The sequence below is a fragment of the Coregonus lavaretus genome, assembly GCF_964263955.1.
Source record: "Coregonus lavaretus genome assembly, contig: HAP1_SCAFFOLD_4488, whole genome shotgun sequence".
NCBI classification, from domain to species: Eukaryota; Metazoa; Chordata; class Actinopteri; order Salmoniformes; family Salmonidae; genus Coregonus; species Coregonus lavaretus.
Genome location: NW_028162759.1, coordinates 13,494 through 39,000, shown reverse-complemented (window position 1 = coordinate 39,000; position 25,507 = coordinate 13,494). Strand labels below are relative to the sequence as shown.

Here is a 25,507-nt window from a genome sequence, read left to right as displayed (position 1 = left end):
AAAAGAAAATATGCACATTTTCCCCACCATTTACATTTACATTTTAGTCATTTAGCAGACGCTCTTATCCAGAACGACTTACAGTTAGTGCATACATTATTATTATTATTATTATTATTATTATTATTATAAAAAAATGTCATACCCCCTTTGGGAATCGAACCCACAACCCTGGCGTTGCAAACGCCATGCTCTATCAACTGAGCTACATCCCTGCCGGCCATTCCCTCCCCTACCCTGGACGACGCTGGGCCAATTCTGCGCCGCCCCATGGGTCTCCCGGTCGCGGCCGGCTACGACAGAGCCTGGATTCGAACCAGGATCTCTAGTGGCACAGCTAGCACTGCGATGCAGTGCCTTAGACCGCTGCGCCACTCGGCAGCACCACCAGCAGTGTGTTTCCACCAAACTGACTTGTTGCGTTTTAAAAATCACTGCGTGATGACGTAGTGAACGCCGAAAATGTACGTTTTCACGTACCGAATAAAATCGCGATGTGTTTTATTGTAATTTCAACTCTTCCGATAGTTTTTGTCACAAAAACTGTTGCGTTGAATAGCATATGTGCCCGCTCTGGTCTTGGCAGGTGCGCTCCAGCCAACCCTTAGTAGGTTATATGGGTAGGATAGGCTACATAATGAGATTAGTATGGAGAATATGTTGATTTGTCAAACGGCAGTCAAGCATCAATCATCATGTCACCAGAATTAACCCTAGATATTGGAAAGGAGCATCAAGCTCATCAGGTGGGCAGGGGATGTTGAGGGGGAATAGAGAAGGAAGTGTGCAACATTAAAAAAGGCACTGACTACAACAAAAGGAATGTCCGGTAATGTCAGGTATGGAACTATTCAGATGCTGTGTCATTATACAACATGACATTCCACACATAAAGGCGTTTCCACCGCCATTTCTCACATAATACATTTTACCAACACAAAAATATCCCACCATGTCGAACAAACAAATAATCTGTCGGCATTTATAAAATTATACAGAAACTTTTTTTTATACAGTATGACTTTACTCTTATAAAAACTGAATGGAAACGTGGTTAGTTTGTACACTCCACTCTGATTTTAGCAAGAAGAAAAATGTTTGCGATTGTTCCCCCCTAAGGCTCCACTTACAGACAACTTGCACGCAATTCTAGTTGCTTGCAACTGAGTTGCTTCTTGATTGCAGCCAGCATTTTGTCTAAATCAATCTTTATTCAATAACGAAACGGTCGGATAAACAAAATAATTTGTGAAATCGCAATGTATTGCAGCAGATGACGATGGGGTGAGCTTTAGAATTCTCAAACAATATGACAGAAGCAGCTTCAATTTGATCGGCTGTTGCATACAATTTTAATAGTGTTTGAGTTGAGTTTGAGTTAAGGGCTTGTAAAGTAAGCATTTCACTGTAACGTCTACACCTGTTGTATTCGGCGCATGTGGCAAATAACATTTGATTTGATTTGCTTCGTGTAACAGCAAAGTTGTGTGAAAGTGGTATTGTGTAACTGCAGCCTGAGAATTGACCTGCTGCCTATTTCTGTCCAGCAGTTTTAGCTGTTTCTTTATTCTGCCGTGCTCGGAACAGATGACGTGCGGAAATCAATGAGCTGTTTGTTGCCTTATCACTCAAAGCAGATTTGAAAACCTTTCAGGGAAGCAATGCATTTAATTAACTGCAAAATTGGGGCTGTGCACTCGTGCTTGAATGTGCATTTATACCGATCAAAAATATAAGCGCAACATGCAAATATTTTAATTTTTTTACTGAGTTACAGTTCATATGAGGAAATCGATCAATTGAAATAAATTCATTATGCCTAATCTATGGATTTCACATGACTGGGAATACAGATATGCATCTGTATTTCCAGTCATTACAAAAAATGGGCCTCACAATGGGCCTCAGGATCTCGTCACGGTATTTCTGTGCATCCAAATTGCCATTGATAAAATGCAATTGTGTCCGTTGTCCGTAGCTTATGCCTGCCCATACCATAACCCAACCGCCACCATGGGGCACTCTGTTCATAACGTTGACATCAGCAAACCTTTCACCCACACAATGTCATACATGTGGTCTGCGGTTGTAAAGCCGGTTGGACGTATTGCCAAATTCTCTAAAATGACATTGGAGGTGGCTTATGGTAGAGAAATGAACATTCAATTTTCTGGCAACAGCTCTGCAATGCCAATTGCACGCTCCCTCAAAACTTGAGACATCTGTGGCATTGTGTTGTGTGACAAAACTGCACATTTTAGAGTGCTTTTATTGTCCCCAGCATAAGGTGCACCTGTGTAATGATCATGCTGTTTAATCAGCTTCTTGATATGCCACACATGTCAGGTGGATGGATTATCTTGGCAAAGGGGAAATGCTCACTAAAAGTGATGGAAACAAATTTACAGCACAAACTTTGAGAGAAGTAAGCTTTTTGTGCGTATGGAACATTTCTGTGATATTTTATTTCAGCTCATGAAACATGGGACCAACACTTTACATGTTGCGTTTATATTTTTGTTCAGTGGAGTTGGCCTGTGTTCAATGTTCCCTCTTATTTTTGGGGGCACTGAGCACATTTTTGGTCTTGTGAGTGGAAGCTGGAGGCTTTACCCTGACAGTTTTAGACAGTAGTCAACAGGCTATTGTTGCTGTCTGATCATAATGTAGGCCTACCAACAAAACCAATGGAGAAAATCTCATAACATTTTCACATGGAAATAGCTTTTGATTTCTATGATATAGCCTACAGTAGCCTATATGTGGTGTTCAATGCAGGCCTACATTGCATGATACTTTTAAAAACGTTTTGATATTATGAAGGGCTTGACATTAATTCATGATTTTTTTTTACTTGGTCTGTAACACCATGGCCCAAATAGGTGACTGTAAATTGCTTTGTATTGTGTTGTATGATGTAAGAAACCACTTTACAAAATTAATTATTATTACCATACAGAGAATTAGACAATGTAGGCTGTCCCTCTGCCTATTGGAGTATGTGCATATTCAAGCCTGTCTCAAAATACAACACTGTCCCTTTAATTAAGCCATAAGCTTTTTACCTGACAGTCTTTTCAAAGACCACGTTTTGTGCTCTCGCAGGAAGCAGTAACTCCCCATTGCTGACCTATACTGATCTATAACTGGGCTGATAACTCGCCAACTAGCAAAGAATATCAACAAATGTGCAGACGCGCGGCTCTGATCTGAAAAGCTCATCCACTCGCGGGTGATTGAAAGACCGCTTGTGGGCTACTCCCGCCAATAGGATTCTACTCCGTTGTGCTCTGCCTACAACTACAGCAAAATCACAGACTCAGTCTTGCAAAGTTAGATTTGTTTTGGTTTGTTGCATTGAAAAAGGGGGCTGATATAATGTTGATTCGATCATAGAAAAAAACGTTAGTCTGTTATGATCTCAGCTACAGACAGGTTCATATGTAGAGATGTGAGTCTGTTATGATCTCAGCTACAGACAGGTTCATATGTAGAGATGTGAGTCTGTTATGATCTCAGCTACAGACAGGTTAATATGTAGAGATGTGAGTCTGTTATGATCTCAGCTACAGACAGGTTAATATGTAGAGATGTGAGTCTGTTATGATCTCAGCTACAGACAGGTTAATATGTAGAGATGTGAGTCTGTTATGATCTCAGCTACAGACAGGTTAATATGTAGAGATGTGAGTCTGTTATGATCTCAGCTACAGACAGGTTAATATGGAGAGATGTGAGTCTGTTATGATCTCAGCTACAGACAGGTTAATATGTAGAGATGTGAGTCTGTTATGATCTCAGCTACAGACAGGTTAATATGTAGAGATGTGAGTCTGTTATGATCTCAGCTACAGACAGGTTAATATGTAGAGATGTGAGTCTGTTATGATCTCAGCTACAGACAGGTTAATATGTAGAGATGTGAGTCTGTTATGATCTCAGCTACAGACAGGTTAATATGTAGAGATGTGAGTCTGTTATGATCTCAGCTACAGACAGGTTCATATGTAGAGATGTGAGTCTGTTATGATCTCAGCTACAGACAGGTTAATATGTAGAGATGTGAGTCTGTTATGATCTCAGCTACAGACAGGTTAATATGTAGAGATGTGAGTCTGTTATGATCTCAGCTACAGACAGGTTAATATGTAGAGATGTGAGTCTGTTATGATCTCAGCTACAGACAGGTTCATATGGAGAGATGTGAGTCTGTTATGATCTCAGCTACAGACAGGTTAATATGTAGAGGTGTGAGTCTGTTATGATCTCAGCTACAGACAGGTTAATATGGAGAGATGTGAGTCTGTTATGATCTCAGCTACAGACAGGTTAATATGTAGAGATGTGAGTCTGTTATGATCTCAGCTACAGACAGGTTAATATGTAGAGATGTGAGTCTGTTATGATCTCAGCTACAGACAGGTTAATATGGAGAGGTGTGAGTCTGTTATGATCTCAGCTACAGACAGGTTAATATGGAGAGATGTGAGTCAGTTATGATCTCAGCTACAGACAGGTTAATATGTAGAGATGTGAGTCTGTTATGATCTCAGCTACAGACAGGTTCATATGTAGAGATGTGAGTCTGTTATGATCTCAGCTACAGACAGGTTAATATGTAGAGATGTGAGTATGTTATGATCTCAGCTACAGACAGGTTAATATGTAGAGATGTGAGTCTGTTATGATCTCAGCTACAGACAGGTTCATATGTAGAGATGTGAGTCTGTTATGATCTCAGCTACAGACAGGTTAATATGTAGAGATGTGAGTCTGTTATGATCTCAGCTACAGACAGGTTAATATGGAGAGATGTGAGTCTGTTATGATCTCAGCTACAGACAGGTTAATATGAAGAGATGTGAGTCTGTTATGATCTCAGCTACAGACAGGTTAATATGTAGAGATGTGAGTCTGTTATGATCTCAGCTACAGACAGGTTAATATGTAGAGATGTGAGTCTGTTATGATCTCAGCTACAGACAGGTTAATATGTAGAGATGTGAGTCTGTTATGATCTCAGCTACAGACAGGTTAATATGGAGAGATGTGAGTCTGTTATGATCTCAGCTACAGACAGGTTAATATGGAGAGATGTGAGTCTGTTATGATCTCAGCTACAGACAGGTTAATATGGAGAGATGTGAGTCTGTTATGATCTCAGCTACAGACAGGTTAATATGGAGAGATGTGAGTCTGTTATGATCTCAGCTACAGACAGGTTAATATGTAGAGATGTGAGTCTGTTATGATCTCAGCTACAGACAGGTTAATATGTAGAGATGTGAGTCTGTTATGATCTCAGCTACAGACAGGTTAATATGTAGAGATGTGAGTCTGTTATGATCTCAGCTACAGACAGGTTAATATGGAGAGATGTGAGTCAGTTATGATCTCAGCTACAGACAGGTTAATATGTAGAGATGTGAGTCTGTTATGATCTCAGCTACAGACAGGTTAATATGTAGAGATGTGAGTCTGTTATGATCTCAGCTACAGACAGGTTAATATGGAGAGATGTGAGTCTGTTATGATCTCAGCTACAGACAGGTTAATATGTAGAGATGTGAGTCTGTTATGATCTCAGATACAGACAGGGTCACGTATGAGGAGATGCCAAGAGCTTGCTGTCACAAATGCACCCTATTTCCTATATAGTGCACTACTTTTGACCAGGGCCCATAAGGCGCGTTATATAGGGAACAGGGTGCCATTTGGGACGCAGGCCAGAGTTTGATGTAAACAGTCATTCCAGGTCCTTGGTGGATTATGATAATGTGTTCTATCTCCATCTCAATGCCTCACCAAATCTGTTGGTAAACTGGGTTGTTTTTGTCTTGGTTTGAATATTACAGTTTGAATATTACAGTTTCTTCATTGTTTCCTTGTATCCTTGTCTACTGCACGTTAACCGACAGTCCGTAAGCAACGACATCAACCATTTAATCAGCTTGATCAATATGTGCTCTAATTCTGTTGGGTCTGTTCAGTACGTCTGTTCTGTTGGGTCTGTTCAGTACGTCTATTCTGTTGGGTCTGTTCAGTACGTCTGTTCTGTTGGGTCTGTTCAGTACGTCTGTTCTGTTGGGTCTGTTCAGTACGTCTGTTCAGTACGTCTGTTCTGTTTTGTCTGTTCAGTACGTCTGTTCTGTTGGGTCTGTTCAGTACGTCTATTCTGTTGGGTCTGTTCTGTTGGGTCTGTTCAGTACGTCTGTTCTGTTTTGTCTGTTCAGTACGTCTGTTCTGTTGGGTCTGTTCAGTACGTCTATTCTGTTGGGTCTATTCTGTTGGGTCTGTTCAGTACATCTGTTCTCTTGGGTCTGTTCAGTACGTCTGTTCTGTTGGGTCTGTTCAGTACGTCTGTTCTGTTGGGTCTGTTCAGTATGTCTATTCTGTTGGGTCTGTTCAGTACGTCTGTTGAGTGTTGAGTGTGTATCGGTTGGGTTGTGAGCATAAGGACACGGTTCGGTCCCCTGTAAGTTTATGGACAATAAAGTCCACGACATGACCAAAAGTATGTGGACACCTGCTAGTCGAACATCTCATTCCAAAATCATGGGCATTAATATGGAGTTGGTCCCCCCCCTTTGCTGCTATAACAGCCTCCACTCTTCTGGGAAGGCTTTCCACGAGAGGTTGGAATATTACTGCGGGGACTTGCTTCCATTCAGCCACAAGAGCATTAGTGAGGTCGGGCACTGATGTTGGGCAATTAGACCTGGCTCGCAGTCGGCGTTCCAATTCATCCCAAAGGTGTTCGATGGGGTTGAGGTCAGGGCTCTGTGCAGGCCATGAAGCTCCCAACGAACAGTGCTTGTGCTGACGTTGCTTCCAGAGGCAGTTTGGAACTCGGTTGTGAGTGTTTCAACCAAGGACAGACGATGTTTACGCGCTGCACGCTTCAGCACTCGGCGGTCCCGTTCTGTGAGCTTGTGTGGCCTACCACTTCACGGCTGAGCCGTTGTTGCTCCTAGACGTTTTCACTTCACAATAACAGCACTTACAGTTGACCGGGGCAGCTCTAGCAGGGCAGAAATGTGATGAACTGACTTGTTGGAAAGGTGGCATCTTATGACGGTGCACGTTGAAAGTCACTGAGCTCTTCAGTAAGGCCATTCTACTTCCAATGTTTGTCTATGCAGATTGCATGGCGGTGTGCTCAATTTTATACACCTGTCAGCAACGGGTGTGGCTGAAATAGCCAAATCCACTGTGTGGCTGAAATAGCCAAATCCACTAATTTGAAGGGGTGTCCACATACTTTTGTGTATATATAGTGTACAGCTTATTTTCCGTGTGCTCAGGGACAGCCACTGAATGGTCCAATGTGCTCTGTACTGTCTGTTGCAGTGTGATGCCACTATTGACTGTGTGTGTTTTGATCAGACCAAGGACTAACCTTATTCTTTGCCATTGCATCAGACAATACGTGCTCTACATACAATAAAGTGCTTTACAGTACAAGATCCTTCCCGATTCTACCCCATACGATACTGTGTCTGCAGTGTTATGCCACTCTGTTGGTTCAGTTGAGTGTGTTGAGTGTGTTTATCACTAGTCCAGTGTACTGAAACAGCCAGGGAAAGTGATCTGCCGCGGTGGTGAACCCTCAACCTTTTTGGCCCCGAAGCCCAGCGTGGCATCGACTGTGCCACAAAGCTTGCTCTGGGGTCAGAAGTGGTGTAACACCGTTGTTCTCTTGTTTTCTCCTCTCAGAACAAGATGTTCATCTACAGGGGGAAGGAGTACGAGAGGAGAGAGGACTTTGAGGCCAGACTGCTCACCCAGTTCCCCAACGCTGACAAGATGAAGACTACCACACCACCCGGCGATGACATCAAGAACTCTCCCTCACAGTGTATCCTTAACACAGAGGTTTCAGTCAGACAGCCAGAAGAGGACTGGCCACCCCTCTGAGCCTGGTTCCTCTGGTCTACCCAGTACAGCCAGAAGAGGACTGGCCACCCCTCAGAGCCTGGTTCCTTCTCTAGGTTTCTTCCAAGGTTTCTGCCTTCTAGGGAGTTGTTCCTAGCCGCTATGCTTCTGCCTCTGCATTGCTGTCTCTTTGGGGTTTCAGGCTGGGTATCTGTAAAGCACTGCTGATGTAAAATGGCCTTTTATAAAATACATTTTTATTGATTGAGTCAGACAGTCATCAGGAACTCTCCTTGACAGTGCATCCTTATCACAGAGATTACAGTCAGCCAGTCAGGCAATCAATCAATCAGTTAATCGATTGGATATATAATGTCCTTTTTACATACATCAGCAGTCACCACGAAGTCCTTCACCACCGCCATTTACACACGTAAACTCCACACGTTCAGCAGATGGGGAGGGTCTAATCAGGACGTTCAGCAGACGGGGAGGGTCTAATCAGGACGTTCAGCAGACGGGGAGGGTCTAATCAGCACGTTCAGCAGACGGGGAGGGTCTAATCAGGACGTTCAGCAGACGGGGAGGGTCTAATCAGCACGTTCAGCAGACGGGGAGGGTCTAATCAGGACGTTCAGCAGACGGGGAGGGTCTAATCAGGAGTTTAGTTTTTTTTAATGGTTGAGCGTAGCCTACTTTAGTTTACAGCTTTTGTTCTGTTTAGTTGAAATTATTTTGACCAGCTTTTGATCATTTATTCAATACTTGAATGTTTCCCTTAACGGCTGTGATGAAGGCGTCCAGTGTTTCACCGTGAAGCCTGTTCTGGAACTTCCTCCAAAGTTCCAGAACAAACCAGTCTCTGAGCAGATCGTCAGGTATGGATCTGTCAGGCTTCCTTCTTTTTTCTGACTTCTTCCCTTTTTATACAGAGTGTGTGTACATCATTTATGGGTCGGTTACATAAGGACTACAGTCCCATCTGGTTTACATAATAATGCATATTACTACTTGATGAAAATGGCATGTTTATACTGTGGTAAAAACATTGTAGCAGTAGGATAGAGGAGGACACTGGTACAGAACATTGTAGCAGTAGGATAGAGGAGGACACTGGTACAGAACATTGTAGCAGTAGGATAGAGGAGGACACTGGTACAGAACATTGTAGCAGTAGGATAGAGGAGGACATTGGTACAGAACATTGTAGCAGTAGGATAGAGGAGGACACTGTGGTACAGAACATTGTAGCAGTAGGATAGAGGAGGACACTGTGGTACAGAACATTGTAGCAGTAGGATAGAGGAGGACACTGGTACAGAACATTGTAGCAGTAGGATAGAGGAGGACACTGTGGTACAGAACATTGTAGCAGTAGGATAGAGGAGGACACTGGTACCGAACATTGTAGCAGTAGGATAGAGGAGGACACTGGTACAGAACATTGTAGCAGTAGGATAGAGGAGGACACTGTGGTACAGAACATTGTAGCAGTAGGATAGAGGAGGACACTGGTACAGAACATTGTAGCAGTAGGATAGAGGAGGACACTGGTACATAACATTGTAGCAGTAGGATAGAGGAGGACACTGTGGTACAGAACATTGTAGCAGTAGGATAGAGGAGGACACTGGTACAGAACATTTTAGCAGTAGGATAGAGGAGGACACTGGTACAGAACATTGTAGCAGTAGGATAGAGGAGGACACTGTGGTACAGAACATTGTAGCAGTAGGATAGAGGAGGACACTGGTACAGAACATTGTAGCAGTAGGATAGAGGAGGACACTGGTACAGAACATTGTAGCAGTAGGATAGAGGAGGACACTGGTACAGAACATTGTAGCAGTAGGATAGAGGAGGACACTGGTACAGAACATTGTAGCAGTAGGATAGAGGAGGACACTGGTACAGAACATTGTAGCAGTAGGATAGAGGAGGACACTGGTACAGAACATTGTAGCAGTAGGATAGAGGAGGACACTGGTACAGAACATTGTAGCAGTAGGATAGAGGAGGACATTGGTACAGAACATTGTAGCAGTAGGATAGAGGAGGACACTGGTACAGAACATTGTAGCAGTAGGATAGAGGAGGACACTGTGGTACAGAACATTGTAGCAGTAGGATAGAGGAGGACACTGGTACAGAACATTGTAGCAGTAGGATAGAGGAGGACACTGGTACAGAACATTGTAGCAGTAGGATAGAGGAGGACATTGGTACAGAACATTGTAGCAGTAGGATAGAGGAGGACACTGTGGTACAGAACATTGTAGCAGTAGGATAGAGGAGGACACTGTGGTACAGAACATTGTAGCAGTAGGATAGAGGAGGACACTGGTACAGAACATTGTAGCAGTAGGATAGAGGAGGACACTGTGGTACAGAACATTGTAGCAGTAGGATAGAGGAGGACACTGGTACCGAACATTGTAGCAGTAGGATAGAGGAGGACACTGGTACAGAACATTGTAGCAGTAGGATAGAGGAGGACACTGTGGTACAGAACATTGTAGCAGTAGGATAGAGGAGGACACTGGTACAGAACATTGTAGCAGTAGGATAGAGGAGGACACTGGTACATAACATTGTAGCAGTAGGATAGAGGAGGACACTGTGGTACAGAACATTGTAGCAGTAGGATAGAGGAGGACACTGGTACAGAACATTGTAGCAGTAGGATAGAGGAGGACACTGTGGTACAGAACATTGTAGCAGTAGGATATAGGAGGACACTGTGGTACAGAACATTGTAGCAGTAGGATAGAGGAGGACACTGGTACAGAACATTGTAGCAGTAGGATAGAGGAGGACACTGTGGTACAGAACATTGTAGCAGTAGGATAGAGGAGGACACTGGTACAGAACATTGTAGCAGTAGGATAGAGGAGGACACTGGTACAGAACATTGTAGCAGTAGCATAGAGGTGGACACTGGTACAGAACATTGTAGCAGTAGGATAGAGGAGGACACTGGTACAGAACATTTTAGCAGTAGGATAGAGGAGGACACTGTGGTACAGAACATTGTAGCAGTAGGATAGAGGAGGACACTGGTACAGAACATTGTAGCAGTAGGATAGAGGAGGACACTGGTACAGAACATTGTAGCAGTAGGATAGAGGAGGACACTGGTACAGAACATTGTAGCAGTAGGATAGAGGAGGACACTGGTACAGAACATTGTAGCAGTAGGATAGAGGAGGACACTGGTACAGAACATTGTAGCAGTAGGATAGAGGAGGACACTGGTACAGAACATTGTAGCAGTAGGATAGAGGAGGACACTGGTACAGAACATTGTAGCAGTAGGATAGAGGAGGACATTGGTACAGAACATTGTAGCAGTAGGATAGAGGAGGACACTGGTACAGAACATTGTAGCAGTAGGATAGAGGAGGACACTGTGGTACAGAACATTGTAGCAGTAGGATAGAGGAGGACACTGGTACAGAACATTGTAGCAGTAGGATAGAGGAGGACACTGGTACAGAACATTGTAGCAGTAGGATAGAGGAGGACACTGGTACAGAACATTGTAGCAGTAGGATAGAGGAGGACACTGGTACAGAACATTGTAGCAGTAGGATAGAGGAGGACACTGGTACAGAACATTGTAGCAGTATGATAGAGGAGGACACTGTGGTACAGAACATTGTAGCAGTAGGATATAGGAGGACACTGGTACAGAACATTGTAGCAGTAGGATAGAGGAGGACACTGTGGTACAGAACATTGTAGCAGTAGGATAGAGGAGGACACTGGTACAGAACATTGTAGCAGTAGAATAGAGGAGGACACTGGTACAGAACATTGTAGCAGTAGGATAGAGGAGGACACTGGTACAGAACATTGTAGCAGTAGAATAGAGGAGGACACTGGTACAGAACATTGTAGCAGTAGGATAGAGGAGGACGCTGGTACAGAACATTGTAGCAGTAGGATAGAGGAGGACACTGGTACAGAACATTGTAGCAGTAGGATAGAGGAGGACACTGGTACAGAACATTGTAGCAGTAGGATAGAGGAGGACACTGTGGTACAGAACATTGTAGCAGTAGGATAGAGGAGGACACTGGTACAGAACATTGTAGCAGTAGGATAGAGGAGGACACTGGTACAGAACATTGTAGCAGTAGGATAGAGGAGGACACTGGTACAGAACATTGTAGCAGTAGGATAGAGGAGGACACTGGTACAGAACATTGTAGCAGTATGATAGAGGAGGACACTGTGGTACAGAACATTGTAGCAGTAGGATATAGGAGGACACTGGTACAGAACATTGTAGCAGTAGGATAGAGGAGGACACTGTGGTACAGAACATTGTAGCAGTAGGATAGAGGAGGACACTGGTACAGAACATTGTAGCAGTAGAATAGAGGAGGACACTGGTACAGAACATTGTAGCAGTAGGATAGAGGAGGACACTGGTACAGAACATTGTAGCAGTAGAATAGAGGAGGACACTGGTACAGAACATTGTAGCAGTAGGATAGAGGAGGACGCTGGTACAGAACATTGTAGCAGTAGGATAGAGGAGGACACTGGTACAGAACATTGTAGCAGTAGGATAGAGGAGGACACTGGTACAGAACATTGTAGCAGTAGGATAGAGGAGGACACTGTGGTACAGAACATTGTAGCAGTAGGATAGAGGAGGACACTGGTACAGAACATTGTAGCAGTAGGATAGAGGAGGACACTGGTACAGAACATTGTAGCAGTAGGATAGAGGAGGACACTGGTACAGAACATTGTAGCAGTAGGATAGAGGAGGACACTGGTACAGAACATTGTAGCAGTAGGATAGACTCCAGAGGAGAGCACTGGGACTGGAAGGTGAACAAATCTAAATGGAAATGTGTTGGTAGAACAAACAGCGGTTGACCTTCATGTGTTTCCCTGTTATTAACTCTATCACTCTCCCAGCTCCCTCTCCCTTCATCAGAACTGTTACAGCTGGAGGAGTCAGTCATGCCACTGTGCACCTGGACACACACACACACACACACACACACACACACACACACACACACACACACACACACACACACACACACACACACACACAGAGAGAGACAGACACAGTTTGCACCTGGAACATCATTTGAGGCTTGGCACAGACAGAGCTGGTTCTGCTGAGAGCTGGGATCAAACACGTAGCTGTGAGTAGGCCTCAACAAACAGCAGGCTAGCTGCCTCGCCGCTCCAACCAGCCAGTCAGCCAGCCAGCCAGCCAGCCAACCAGCCTCAGCTGTGTCAACACAGCCCCGATATGTCAGAAGACACTATCCAATTCCAACACCAACCCTGTGTTAAATTAAACCTGGGTATTTATTGACCGAAGAACTTTGTTATTTTTCCAAAGGGGTTGAAATGTACCTTTTGGTAAATATGGCCAAGCGGAAAGGTGATCTTGTCACACGGGTCTGTTTGAATGTTGGCCTTGTGGGGTATTGGTCTATATTGACCCCTAAGCAGCCCATGGGTTTGTTTGATTGTTGTCTTTGATTTGGAAATGGAGCTCTGTGAATAGATGGATTAGTGATGCCTGGGGCTGACCAGACTTAATTCTCTCTCTCTCTCTCTCTCTCTCTCTCTCTCTCTCTCTCTCTCTCTCTCTCTCTCTCTCTCTGTCTCTCTCTGTCTCTCTCTGTCTCTCTCTGTCTCTCTCTCTCATCACTCTCTCCTTCTCTCTCTCTCTCCCTCTCTCTCTCTCTCTCTCTCTCTGATCAGTGGTGCATACTAACATAGTTAAGCTTCTCGTCACTGTCCAAACTGCCACTAACTCCAACAGCTAATAGCAGAGCTCAGCTCGTCCAGGCCAGGGCATCATATTCAGCCCAGTGGATAATGCATTTTAAATGACTTAATTGAGATGGCAGTGTTCCTCTACACCTTCTGTATTCATCTGTTTATTAGATCACAAACTATGGGCTTGCGTCCTAAATGGCTCCCTATTTCCTATATAGTGCACCTATGGGCCCTGGTCTAAAGTAGTGCACTTTGTAGGGAATAGGGTGCCATTTGGGACGCTCTGACCGGATCCAACTTCTCACCCACGGCGACCAGACCAATGTTCTCCTGTTAATTTGGCCATAAAGTTCTTAACGCTTTCATTAGAAAGAAAAATAATTAAATATAACTCTGCAATTAGTGATATGTGAGTGAGCGTGGAGGAATCCAGTTATGGGTGTGACAGAAAAGGCTGAACAGAGTCAGAGCAAAGCAGCCTAGCAAGGTCTGTTACGTTCAGCCTTTCTGTCCTTGTGGATAAAGATGTGGAACGAATGACACAAAAACATGCACAAATGCACGCACGCACACACACACACGCACACACACGCGCGCACACACACGCACGCGCACACACACACACACACACACACACACACACACACACGCACACACACGCACGCACACACACACACGCACACGCGGTCTCTGCGCTCTGTTGCTTTGCCAGCAGCCCAAACAGACCGTATGTTTCATAGAGCACCAGAATATCACAAATGTTCAAACGGCTCAGTAGATGGAAATCTGCACACACAGAGAAAATGGCTGTTTTTGAAAACGCCGCTGATTCATTTGATATTAATGTCAGTCTAAGTCTACTCAGTGAAGCCATATGGTTTTCAGGGAACAGAAAAAGGAAATGCGCTTTATGTTGTCAACCAGTGTTACTCAGTACTATTCAAAGATACTTTTTTCTTAGTGAGGTGTGTTCTTCATCCTCATGTCAGCCGGCTGGGCCCTCAGATAGCCCCATAACACAACACAACAGGTATCCCAGTGAGAGATGTCTATTAACCTGGGGAGGAGGGTTCAACCCTGCCAGTCCAGTGGTCTGTCTGTCTGTCTGTCTGTCTGTTTGCAGCTTCATTAAATTCCCCATCTAAGAGCTCAGGGGCCTCTGGGAATTAAATGTTTCTGTGTATATATCTGTGTATATGATTTCATTTAGTTCATTACAGCTCTGGCCAGCCAGACAGACAGTCTAAGTGAAGGATGTTCATGCTACTGACTCACTGACCTGTTTTTCACCTGAAACAGAAACATAATCAACCATTGAATCAACCTGCAGATGGGCCATAACACTTTTAATTTAATTCTCTACTCGTTTCTCTTTCTCTCTCCCTTTACTCTCCCTCTTCCTCTCTCTCTCTCTCTCTCTCTCTCTCTCTCTCTCTCTCTCTCTCTCTCTCTCTCTCTCCCTCTCCCTTTACACTCGCTCTCTCCCTCTCTCTCTCTCTCTCTCTCTCTGTCTCTCTCTCTCTCTCTCTCTCTCTCTCTCTCTCTCTCTCTCTGTCTCTCTCTCTCTCTCTCTCTCTCTCTCTCTCTCTCTCTCTCTGTCTCTCTCTCTCTCCCTCTCCCTTTACACTCGCTCGCTCTCTCCCTCTCTCTCTCTCTCTCTCTGTCTCTCTCTCTCTCTCTCTCTCTCTCTCTCTCTCTCTCTCTCTCTCTCCAGCTTCTACATGATAAACGAGGTGTATCAGTTTCAGTACTCCAGACCGGTGAGGAAGGGTGAGAAGGACCCAGACAATGAGTTCTCGGTATATATCATATTTATTCTCTAAACTTTCTTTTGTACATTTCCCTCATTGAGGGTTGTAATGTTAATGATATAATTGTTGTGACTATTGAAAGATGGAGAGAGAATGTCAGTACTGTAATTGCTTTCATGTGTTTGGTAAAGCAGCGATACTTCATATTTTTGTTAATTGTATCTTTATTTAATCAGGGAGTCACCATTGAGACCAAGGGTCTATTTCACAAGGGAGACCTGCATGTACAATTTCATAAGACAAAATCAAATACAATATCAAAAAAGTTAAAAACTGCACAACAAGAATATTCCAGAAAAACAGTTACATTCCTCAATAAGAAGGTCCCCGATCAACATTTTAAATTAACCCCGAGCGGCACCAGAACATCCAGTTGTAATGCGTTTTGTAGTTGGTTCCAGCACTAAGGTGCTTTAAAACTAAAAGCAGAATCACCTAGTTCAGTGGAGACCCGAGGAACCTCAACAGTTAACCAACTTTGTGAACGGGTTTGGTGTCGCATGTTTTTACACTTCAACAGCGAAGTGAGGTAAGTCGGAAGCTTGTGTAGTAGAGCTCTGTAAACAGAAAGGGAATAGTGAGGTGATCTACGGGACTTTTAATGAGGACCAGACAACCTTTTGATACAGGATGCAGTGGTGAGTATTACACCTGTCACCTGTGATAAAGAGAAGGGTGCTCTGGTAGACGGCATCCAATGGTTTAAGAGTAGTGGCTGCTGCATTCTGGTTAATGGAGTCACCACAATCAAGAACTGGCAGGAAAGTTGACTGTACAATCTGCTTCCTGCTGTTTAGGGAGAAACAAAATCAATTAAAAAAAAAATAAGCCCACTTTAAAAGCTTTTTAACTAGCTCATCCATGTTTTATAAAACGTTAAATCTTTGTCAATCCAAATGCCCAGATATTTATAGGCGGGAACCCGATCGATGGGAGAGCCGTCCAATGAATAAATATGTAGTCCATCTGATTTTGTTTTGTGGGAATTAGAGAACAACATAGCCTTGCCCGCATTAAGTACACGTTTTTAAACCAACCAGGGCTTTTCTGAAATGACATAGGAAACCATCTAGCACACAGTACGTTAATATGCAGGCTACATACACCGAGTGGACAAAACATTACGAACAACTTCCTGATATTGAATTGCACCACCTTCAAACGTTCTTAACCTAGTTAGGAGTCCATCTTGCAGTTATAGTGAGTCATGATGCATTATTAACATTGTTATAAAACACATAATGGCTCATCAACTTTCTTATCCTTAAGTATCGGACACAAACTTGGATCTTCTTAAATAGGGGAATGCCACAGGGGCATGCTGGTCTTCATCTGACCGACTGCTAGAACAAAACAATATATAAGATGTGATTTGAAAGCAGCCAGAGGGAAATAAATACGTTTTTCTTTAACGTCCTGTGGTTTTCTTCTCAGGTATTGTGAGTCATTGTTTCTGGTAGATGATGTACTAGAGGAGAGTCCCACTCGTTAGCTGTCATCCATACACACACACACAGCATGTTGGGAGAACAGGGGAGCTGCTAACTAATACCAAGACATCTTCTAGTCCTCCTTCCTCCATCACTACACCAGCAGCATCCATACACACACACACAGCATGTTGGGAGAACAGGGGAGCTGCTAACTAATACCAAGACATCTTCTAGTCCTCCTTCCTCCATCACTACACCAGCAGCATCCATACACACACACAGCATGTTGGGAGAACAGGGGAGCTGCTAACTAATACCAAGACATCTTCTAGTCCTCCTTCCTCCATCACTACACCAGCAGCATCCATACACACACACAGCATGTTGGGAGAACAGGGGAGCTGCTAACTAATACCAAGACATCTTCTAGTCCTCCTTCCTCCATCACTACACCAGCAGCATCCATACACACACACACAGCATGTTGGGAGAACAGGGGAGCTGCTAACTAATACCAAGACATCTTCTAGTCCCCCTTCCTCCATCACTACACCAGCAGCATCCATACACACACAGCATGTTGGGAGAACAGGGGAGCTGCTAACTAATACCAAGACATCTTTTAGTCCCCCTTCCTCCATCACTACACCAGCCGGGTTCTCTCTGATGGCCTTTTAATACCCAACAACAACATTTTCTGTAAAAAAAGGTGCAGGAAAGAACAACAAATGTTTTTTCTAAGTCTTCTCTTCTAAGAGCCCTGTCATCCTGTAAGCACTGGCTCCATTATTTCTAATAGTGATGTGTGATGTACTGGAGAGTCCCTTTATTACACACAGACAGACACACACACACACGCACACACACACACACACACACACACACACACACACACACACACACACACACACACACACACACACACACACACACACACACACACACGCACACTCACCTACTATAGTCTTCCTTCAGCCTCCTCACCACCAACAGCCTAGTTGGAATTTAACTCAACAACCATTCCATTCCCTCTCTGGTACATATGACGTCAACAGGAAATGTTGATCTATAAAACCGTTGCAGGAAAGAACAACAATTTGCTGTCTCCTCAGTGCTCTGTCTGTCTCCTCAGTGCTCTGTCTGTCTCCTCGGTGCTCTGTCTGTCTCCTCAGTGCTCTGTCTGTCATACTGAAAGCACCTGTAATTTGTCTCCATGAAGACAAAAAAGTATTTACAACTTCTTCTCTTTTATACCGTTTTATTTCTTTTTCCAGAACATGTGGATTGAGCGGACCACTTACACCACGGCCTACAAACTGCCTGGCATCCTGCGATGGTTTGAAGTCAAGTCTGTCTCCACGGTGAGTGTGTGTGTGTGTGTGTGTGTGTGTGTGTGTGTGTGTGTGTGTGTCTGTGTGTGTCTGTGTCTGTGTGTGTGTGTGTGTGTGTGTGTGTGTGTGTGTCTGTGTGTGTCTGTGTGTGTGTGAGTGTGTGTCTGTGTGTGTGTGACTGTGAGTGTGTGTGTGTGTGTGTGTCAACGTCAAGTCGGTCTCCAGTGAGTGTGATGAGCTTGGGCGCCAAGCAGACATTACTAATCAAATCAGGATCTGTGGCTACCGCAGTGGATCGATCTGATTTTGTCCACTTAACCTGTGTAGACGGCAGTACAGACATACACACTTTCCACTGCCAGCGCTGCTCATCGATTTACCTTTTACTGTTTAAAGTCCCTTAAGCATCTCCTATATTTCTATAGCCTTTTCACATGAACACAATGTCTGAGTAATTATTATTTCATTCTTTGTTCATAATAGCACCCTGGTGTGTGTGTGTGTGTGTGTGTGTGTGTGTGTGTGTGTGTGTGTGTGAGAGAGAGAGAGAGAGAGAGAGAGTAAAGGGAGAGAGAAAGAGAAACGAGTAGAGAATTAAATTAGTCTAGTCTCTCTGTCTCTCTCTACTTTCTCTGCCTCAATATAACTCTCTCTCTCTACGATCTCTCTCTCTACTATCACACTCTCTCGACTACCTCTCTACTATCCCTCGCTCTACTATCTCTCGCTACTATCTCTCTGTCTCTCACTACTCTCTCTCTCTCTCTCTACTGTCTCTCTCTCCCTCTATACTATTTCTCTCTAATATCTCTGTACTATCTCTATCTCTACTTTCTCACTCTACTATCTCTCTCTCTACTGTCTCTCTCTACTATCTCTCTCTACTATCTCTCTAGTGTCTCGCTCTACTATCTCTCGCTCTACTATCTCTCTATCTATCTATCTCTCTAGTACCTCTCTACTATCTCTCTAGTGTCTCACTCTACTATCTCTCGCTCTACTATCTCTCTATCTATCTATCTCTCTAGTACCTCTCTACTATCTCTCTCTACTACCTCTCTCTACTATCTCCCTCTCTACTATCTCTCTCTCTGCTATCTCTCGCTACTATCTCTCTCTGTCTCCAACTACTCTCTCTCTACTACTATATCTCCCTACTATCTCTCTCTGTCTCCAACTACTCTCTCTCTCTACTATCTCTCCCTACTGTCTCTCTACTATCTCTCTCTCATTATAATCTCCCTCTATAATCTCTCTCTACTATTTCTTTAATATCTCTGTACTATCTCTCTCTACTATTTCGCTCTATCTCTCTACTATCTCTCTACTCTCTCTCTCTCTCTCTGCTATCTCTCTACTATCACTCACTATCTCTCTATCTACTCTCTCTACAATCTCTACTATCTCCATATCTCTCTCTCTCTCTCTAATATATATATCTCTCTACTGTCTCCCTCTCTCTACAATCTTTCTCTCTACCATATTTCTCTCTGTCCCCCTCTCTCTACTATTTCTCTCTACTATTTCCCTCTCTACTATCTCTCGCTACTATCTCTCTTTGTCTCACACTACTCTCTCTCTCTACTATCTCTCCCTACTGTCTCTCTCTACTATCTCTCTCTCTCTCATTATAGTCTCCCTCTATAATCTCTCTCTACTATTTCTCAAATATCTCTGTACTGTCACTATCTCTACTATTTCGCTCTATCTCTCTCTACTATCTATATACTCTCTCTCTCTACTATCTCATCTACTCTCTCTACTATCTTCCTCTACTATCTCTCTACTATCTCCATCTCTCTACTTACTCTCTCTCTAATATCTCCCTCTCTACTATCTCTCTCTCTACTATCTCTCTCTCTACTCTGTCTCTACTATCTCTCTCTTTATCTCTCTTGACTCTCTCTCTACTATCTCTGCTGCAGTACACAATCAACCATATCTAGTGTGTCCTGTCTGGGTGTTGCTGCAGTAGTAACCAACCATATCTAGTGTGTCCTGTCTGGGTGTTGCTGCAGTAGGAACCAACCATATCTAGTTTGTCCTGTCTGGGTGTTGCTGCAGTAGAAACCAACCATATCTAGTGTGTCCTGTCTGGGTGTTGCTGCAGTAGGAACCAACCATATCTAGTGTGTCCTGTCTGGGTGTTGCTGCAGTAGAACCAACCATATCTAGTATGTCCTGTCTGGGTGTTGCAGTAGAAACCAACCATATCTAGTGTGTCCTGTCTGGGTGTTGCTGCAGTAGAAACCAACCATATCTAGTGTGTCCTGTCTGGGTGTTGCTGCAGTAGAAACCAACCATATCGAGTGTGTCCTGTCTGGGTGTTGCTGCAGTAGTAACCAACCATATCTAGTGTGTCCTGTCTGGGTGTTGCTGCAGTAGACAATCAACCATATCTAGTGTGTCCTGTCTGGGTGTTGCTGCAGTAGTAACCAACCATATCTAGTGTGTCCTGTCTGGGTGTTGCTGCAGTAGAAACCAACCATATCTAGTGTGTCCTGTCTGGGTGTTGCTGCAGTAGTAACCAACCATATCTAGTGTGTCCTGTCTGGGTGTTGCTGCAGTAGAAACCAACCATATCTAGTGTGTCCTGTCTGGGTGTTGCTGCAGTAGAAACCAATCATATCTAGTGTGTCCTGTCTGGGTGTTGCTGCAGTAGTAACCAACCATATCTAGTGTGTCCTGTCTGGGTGTTGCTGCAGTAGAAACCAACCATATCTAGTGTATCCTGTCTGGGTGTTGCTGCAGTAGAACCAACCATATCGAGTTTGTCCTGTCTGGGTGTTGCTGCAGTAGGAACCAACCATATCTAGTGTGTCCTGTCTGGGTGTTGCTGCAGTAGTAACCAACCATATCTAGTGTGTCCTGTCTGGGTGTTGCTGCAGTAGAAACCAACCATATCTAGTGTGTCCTGTCTGGGTGTTGCTGCAGTAGAAACCAACCATATCTAGTGTGTCCTGTCTGGGTGTTGCTGCAGTAGAAACCAACCATATCTAGTGTGTCCTGTCTGGGTGTTGCTGCAGTAGAAACCAACCATATCGAGTGTGTCCTGTCTGGGTGTTGCTGCAGTAGGAACCAACCATATCTAGTGTGTCCTGTCTGGGTGTTGCTGCAGTAGAAACCAACCATATCTAGTGTGTCCTGTCTGGGTGTTGCTCCATCCACGGCGTATTGTCACCCAGATGAGCTGGGAACAGGGCAGGTCCCCCATGGTATATTGTCACCCAGATGAGCTGGGAACAGGGCAGGTCCCCCATGGTATATTGTCACCCAGATGAGCTGGGAACAGGGCAGGTCCCCCACGGTATATTGTCACCCAGATGAGCTGGGAACAGGGCAGGTCCCCCACGGTATATTGTCACCCAGATGAGCTGGGAACAGGGCAGGTCCCCCATGGTATATTGTCACCCAGATGAGCTGGGAACAGGGCAGGTCCCCCACGGTATATTGTCACCCAGATGAGCTGGGAACAGGGCAGGTCCCCCACGGTATATTGTCACCCAGATGAGCTGGGAACAGGGCAGGTCCCCCACGGTATATTGTCACCCAGATGAGCTGGGAACAGGGCAGGTCCCCCACGGCATATTGTCACCCAGATGAGCTGGGAACAGGGCAGGTCCCCCATGGTATATTGTCACCCAGATGAGCTGGGAACAGGGCAGGTCCCCCACGGTATATTGTCACCCAGATGAGCTGGGAACAGGGCAGGTCCCCCACTGTATATTGTCACCCAGATGAGCTGGGAACAGGGCAGGTCCCCCATGGTATATTGTCACCCAGATGAGCTGGGAACAGGGCAGGTCCCCCCGGTATATTGTCACCCAGATGAGCTGGGAACAGGGCAGGTCCCCCACGGTATATTGTCACCCAGATGAGCTGGGAACAGGGCAGGTCCCCCACGGTATATTGTCACCCAGATGAGCTGGGAACAGGGCAGGTCCCCCACGGTATATTGTCACCCAGATGAGCTGGGAACAGGGCAGGTCCCCCACGGTATATTGTCACCCAGATGAGCTGGGAACAGGGCAGGTCCCCCACGGTATATTGTCACCCAGATGAGCTGGGAACAGGGCAGGTCCCCCATGGTATATTGTCACCCAGATGAGCTGGGAACAGGGCAGGTCCCCCACGGTATATTTTCACCCAGATGAGCTGGGAACAGGGCAGGTCCCCCACGGTATATTGTCACCCAGATGAGCTGGGAACAGGGCAGGTCCCCCACGGTATATTGTCACCCAGATGAGCTGGGAACAGGGCAGGTCCCCCACGGTATATTGTCACCCAGATGAGCTGGGAACAGGGCAGGTCCCCCACGGTATATTGTCACCCAGATGAGCTGGGAACAGGGCAGGTCCCCCATGGTATATTGTCACCCAGATGAGCTGGGAACAGTGCAGGTCACCCACGGTATATTGTCACCCAGATGAGCTGGGAACAGGGCAGGTCCCCCACGGTATATTGTCACCCAGATGAGCTGGGAACAGGGCAGGTCCCCCACGGTATATTGTCACCCAGATGAGCTGGGAACAGGGCAGGTCCCCCACGGTATATTGTCACCCAGATGAGCTGGGAACAGGGCAGGTCCCCCACGGTATATTGTCACCCAGATGAGCTGGGAACAGGGCAGGTCCCCCACGGTATATTGTCACCCAGATGAGCTGGGAACAGGGCAGGTCCCCCACGGTATATTGTCACCCAGATGAGCTGGGAACAGGGCAGGTCCCCCACGGTATATTGTCACCCAGATGAGCTGGGAACAGGGCAGGTCCCCCACGGTATATTGTCACCCAGATGAGCTGGGAACAGGGCAGGTCCCCCACGGTATATTGTCACCCAGATGAGCTGGGAACAGGGCAGGTCCCCCATGGTATAGTGTCACCCAGATGAGCTGGGAACAGGGCAGGTCCCCCACGGTATATTGTTACGCAGATGAGCTGGGAATAGGGCAGGTCCCCCACGGTATATTATTCCCCCCCCCCCCCCACGTCCTAGGGCTTTATTCAATCCGTATCGCAGATGTTCAGCGTTACAGCGTGATTGACATTTAAAGGCAATGTTACCGCTTTAGGGGAGACTGCGTTCACGGTAAACGCTGCATATGTCGGCTCAATCAGAAATTACCTTTACATTCCTATTGCGCCCATAGTCTTTCTAAATCCTTCCATCTGATGCCTGTCTTAAAGAGGCTAGTCAGGTTGGGATTCACTGCAGATTGGAGATGTGTCGCCCTGCCAGGCAGTCACACAGATCCTTCTAAAAGTAGGAGAAAACAATGCATCAATGTTTCAACTGTAATTTACTCAAGACAATCCACACACGTTCTACCGTTGCCATCACCAATCTGTCCCAGAGATTCAGACATCAGATCCCCTCGTGTAGACGTCCTGTTGTTATACTGGCTCTCACTCACAGATTAACCTCAACTTGAAATTAATATGAACTTTGACCCTTCCTGGTGTTCTTTACTTCCTGCTTCCTGTGTTCAGGAGGAGATCAGCCCATTGGAGAATGCCATGGAGACAATGCAACTGACCAATGAGAAGATCAGCAACATGGTGCAGCGTCACCTGAATGACTCCAACCTTCCCATCAACCCCCTCTCCATGCTGCTCAACGGCATCGTGGACCCCGCTGTCATGGGTGGCTTCACCAACTACGAGAAGGTACAGTAGCATTTCACTTTTTTCTACCTTACTTAGCTAATGAATACAGCTTTAGTCATTTATTATCAACCCAACACCTAATAACAGCTTTAGTCATTTATTATGAACCCAAAATAACAACCATAGTTTGTTTGAACTATCTGATCATAGTGGTTTGGAACATCTTCCCCATGTAGAAAAATACAACCTATTTCATACAGGAGACATAAAAGATTGTTACTGTAATGAGTTCTGACTTCTCCTCCTCTCTCCACCCTCTCTCTCTTCCTCTCTCCACCCACTCTCCACCCTCTGTCCCCTCCTCTCTCTCCTCTCTCCCCACCCCTCTCTCCTCTCTCCCCTCCTCTCTCTCCTCTCTCCCCTCCTCTCTCCTCTCTCCCCACCTCTCTCTCCTCTCTCCCCTCCTCTCTCCTCTCTCCCCTTCTCTCTCCCCTCTCCACCTCTCCTCTCTTCCCTCCCCCTCTCACCCCTCTCCTCTCTCCACCCTCTCTCTTCTCTCCACCCTCTCCACCCTCACTTCTCCTCTCTCTCCTCTCTCCACCTCTCCCCTCCCTCTCCTCTCTCCCCTCCTCTCTCTCCCCTCTCCACCTCTCCTCTCTTCCTTCCCCCTCTCACCCCTCTCCTCTCCTCTCTCCACCCTCTCTCTTCCTTCCACCCTCTCTCCCCTCTCCACCCTCCCATCTCCTCTCTCTCCTCTCTCCACCTCTCCTCTCTCCCCTCCATCTCCTCTCCTCCTCTCCTCTCTCCTCTCCTCTCTCCCCTCCTCTCTCTCCTCTCTCCACCTCTCCTCTCTCTCCTCTCTCCACCTCTCCTCTCTCCACCTCTACTCTCTCCCCTACTCTCTCTCCTCTCTCCTTTCTCCCCTCCTCTCTCTCCCCTCTCCACCTCTCATCTCTCCCCTCCTCTCTCCTTTCTCCCCTGCTCTCTCTCCTCTCTCCTTTCTCCTCTCCTCTCCTCTCCTCTCCTCTCCTCTCCTCTCCTCTCCTCTCCTCTCCTCTCCTCTCCCCTACTCTCGTTCCCCTCTCCACCTCTCCTCTCCTCTCTCCCCTCCTCTCTCCCCTCTCCACCTCCCCTCTCTTCTCTCTCTTATCTCCTCTCTCCTCTCCTGTCTCCACTCTCGTCTCCTCTCTGTCCTCTCTCCTCTCCTCTCTGCAGGCGTTCTTCACAGAGAAGTACCAAAAGGATCACCCTGAGGACCAGGAGAAACTGGGCAAACTGAAAGACCTCATTGCTTGGCAGGTTAGACTGACACACACACATACACTGAAAGACCTCATCCCCTGGCAGATTAGATTGCCACACACACACATAACATATAAACATTATGCCATTCAGCAGACACTTTTATCCAAAGAGACTTACAGTACTGCTTGCATACATTCATATGGGTTGCCCCAGCGGGAATCAAACCCACGTTCCTTGCGTTGCAAGCTCATGCTCTACTCATACACACACACTGAAAGTCTTAATCGCCTGGCAGTTAACCTAGAGTCCATGTCCTCATCGCCTGGCAGTTAACCTAGAGGCCATGTCCTTATCGCCTGGCAGTTAACCTAGAGGCCATGTCCTCATCGCCTGGCAGTTAACCTAGAGGCCATGTCCTCATCGCCTGGCAGTTAACCTAGAGTCCA

The 25,507-nt window shown here is 45.6% G+C and overlaps 1 protein-coding gene across 1 annotated transcript in view; it reads left to right on the top strand.

The window, feature by feature from the left end:
- Positions 1 to 25,115, top strand: part of LOC311118921 (dedicator of cytokinesis protein 1-like) — a gene marked incomplete at both ends in the record, with an annotated part of 35,769 nt that extends 10,654 nt beyond the window's left edge. Inside the window, 6 exons of the mRNA XM_084193672.1 lie at positions 7,717 to 7,858; positions 8,672 to 8,753; positions 15,350 to 15,434; positions 18,154 to 18,240; positions 23,700 to 23,876; positions 25,032 to 25,115. Of these exons, the coding sequence (XP_084049798.1) occupies positions 7,717 to 7,858; positions 8,672 to 8,753; positions 15,350 to 15,434; positions 18,154 to 18,240; positions 23,700 to 23,876; positions 25,032 to 25,115 (657 nt within the window). The remainder of the gene's footprint in view (positions 1 to 7,716; positions 7,859 to 8,671; positions 8,754 to 15,349; positions 15,435 to 18,153; positions 18,241 to 23,699; positions 23,877 to 25,031) is intronic.
- Between the last annotated feature and the right edge of the window lie 392 nt (positions 25,116 to 25,507).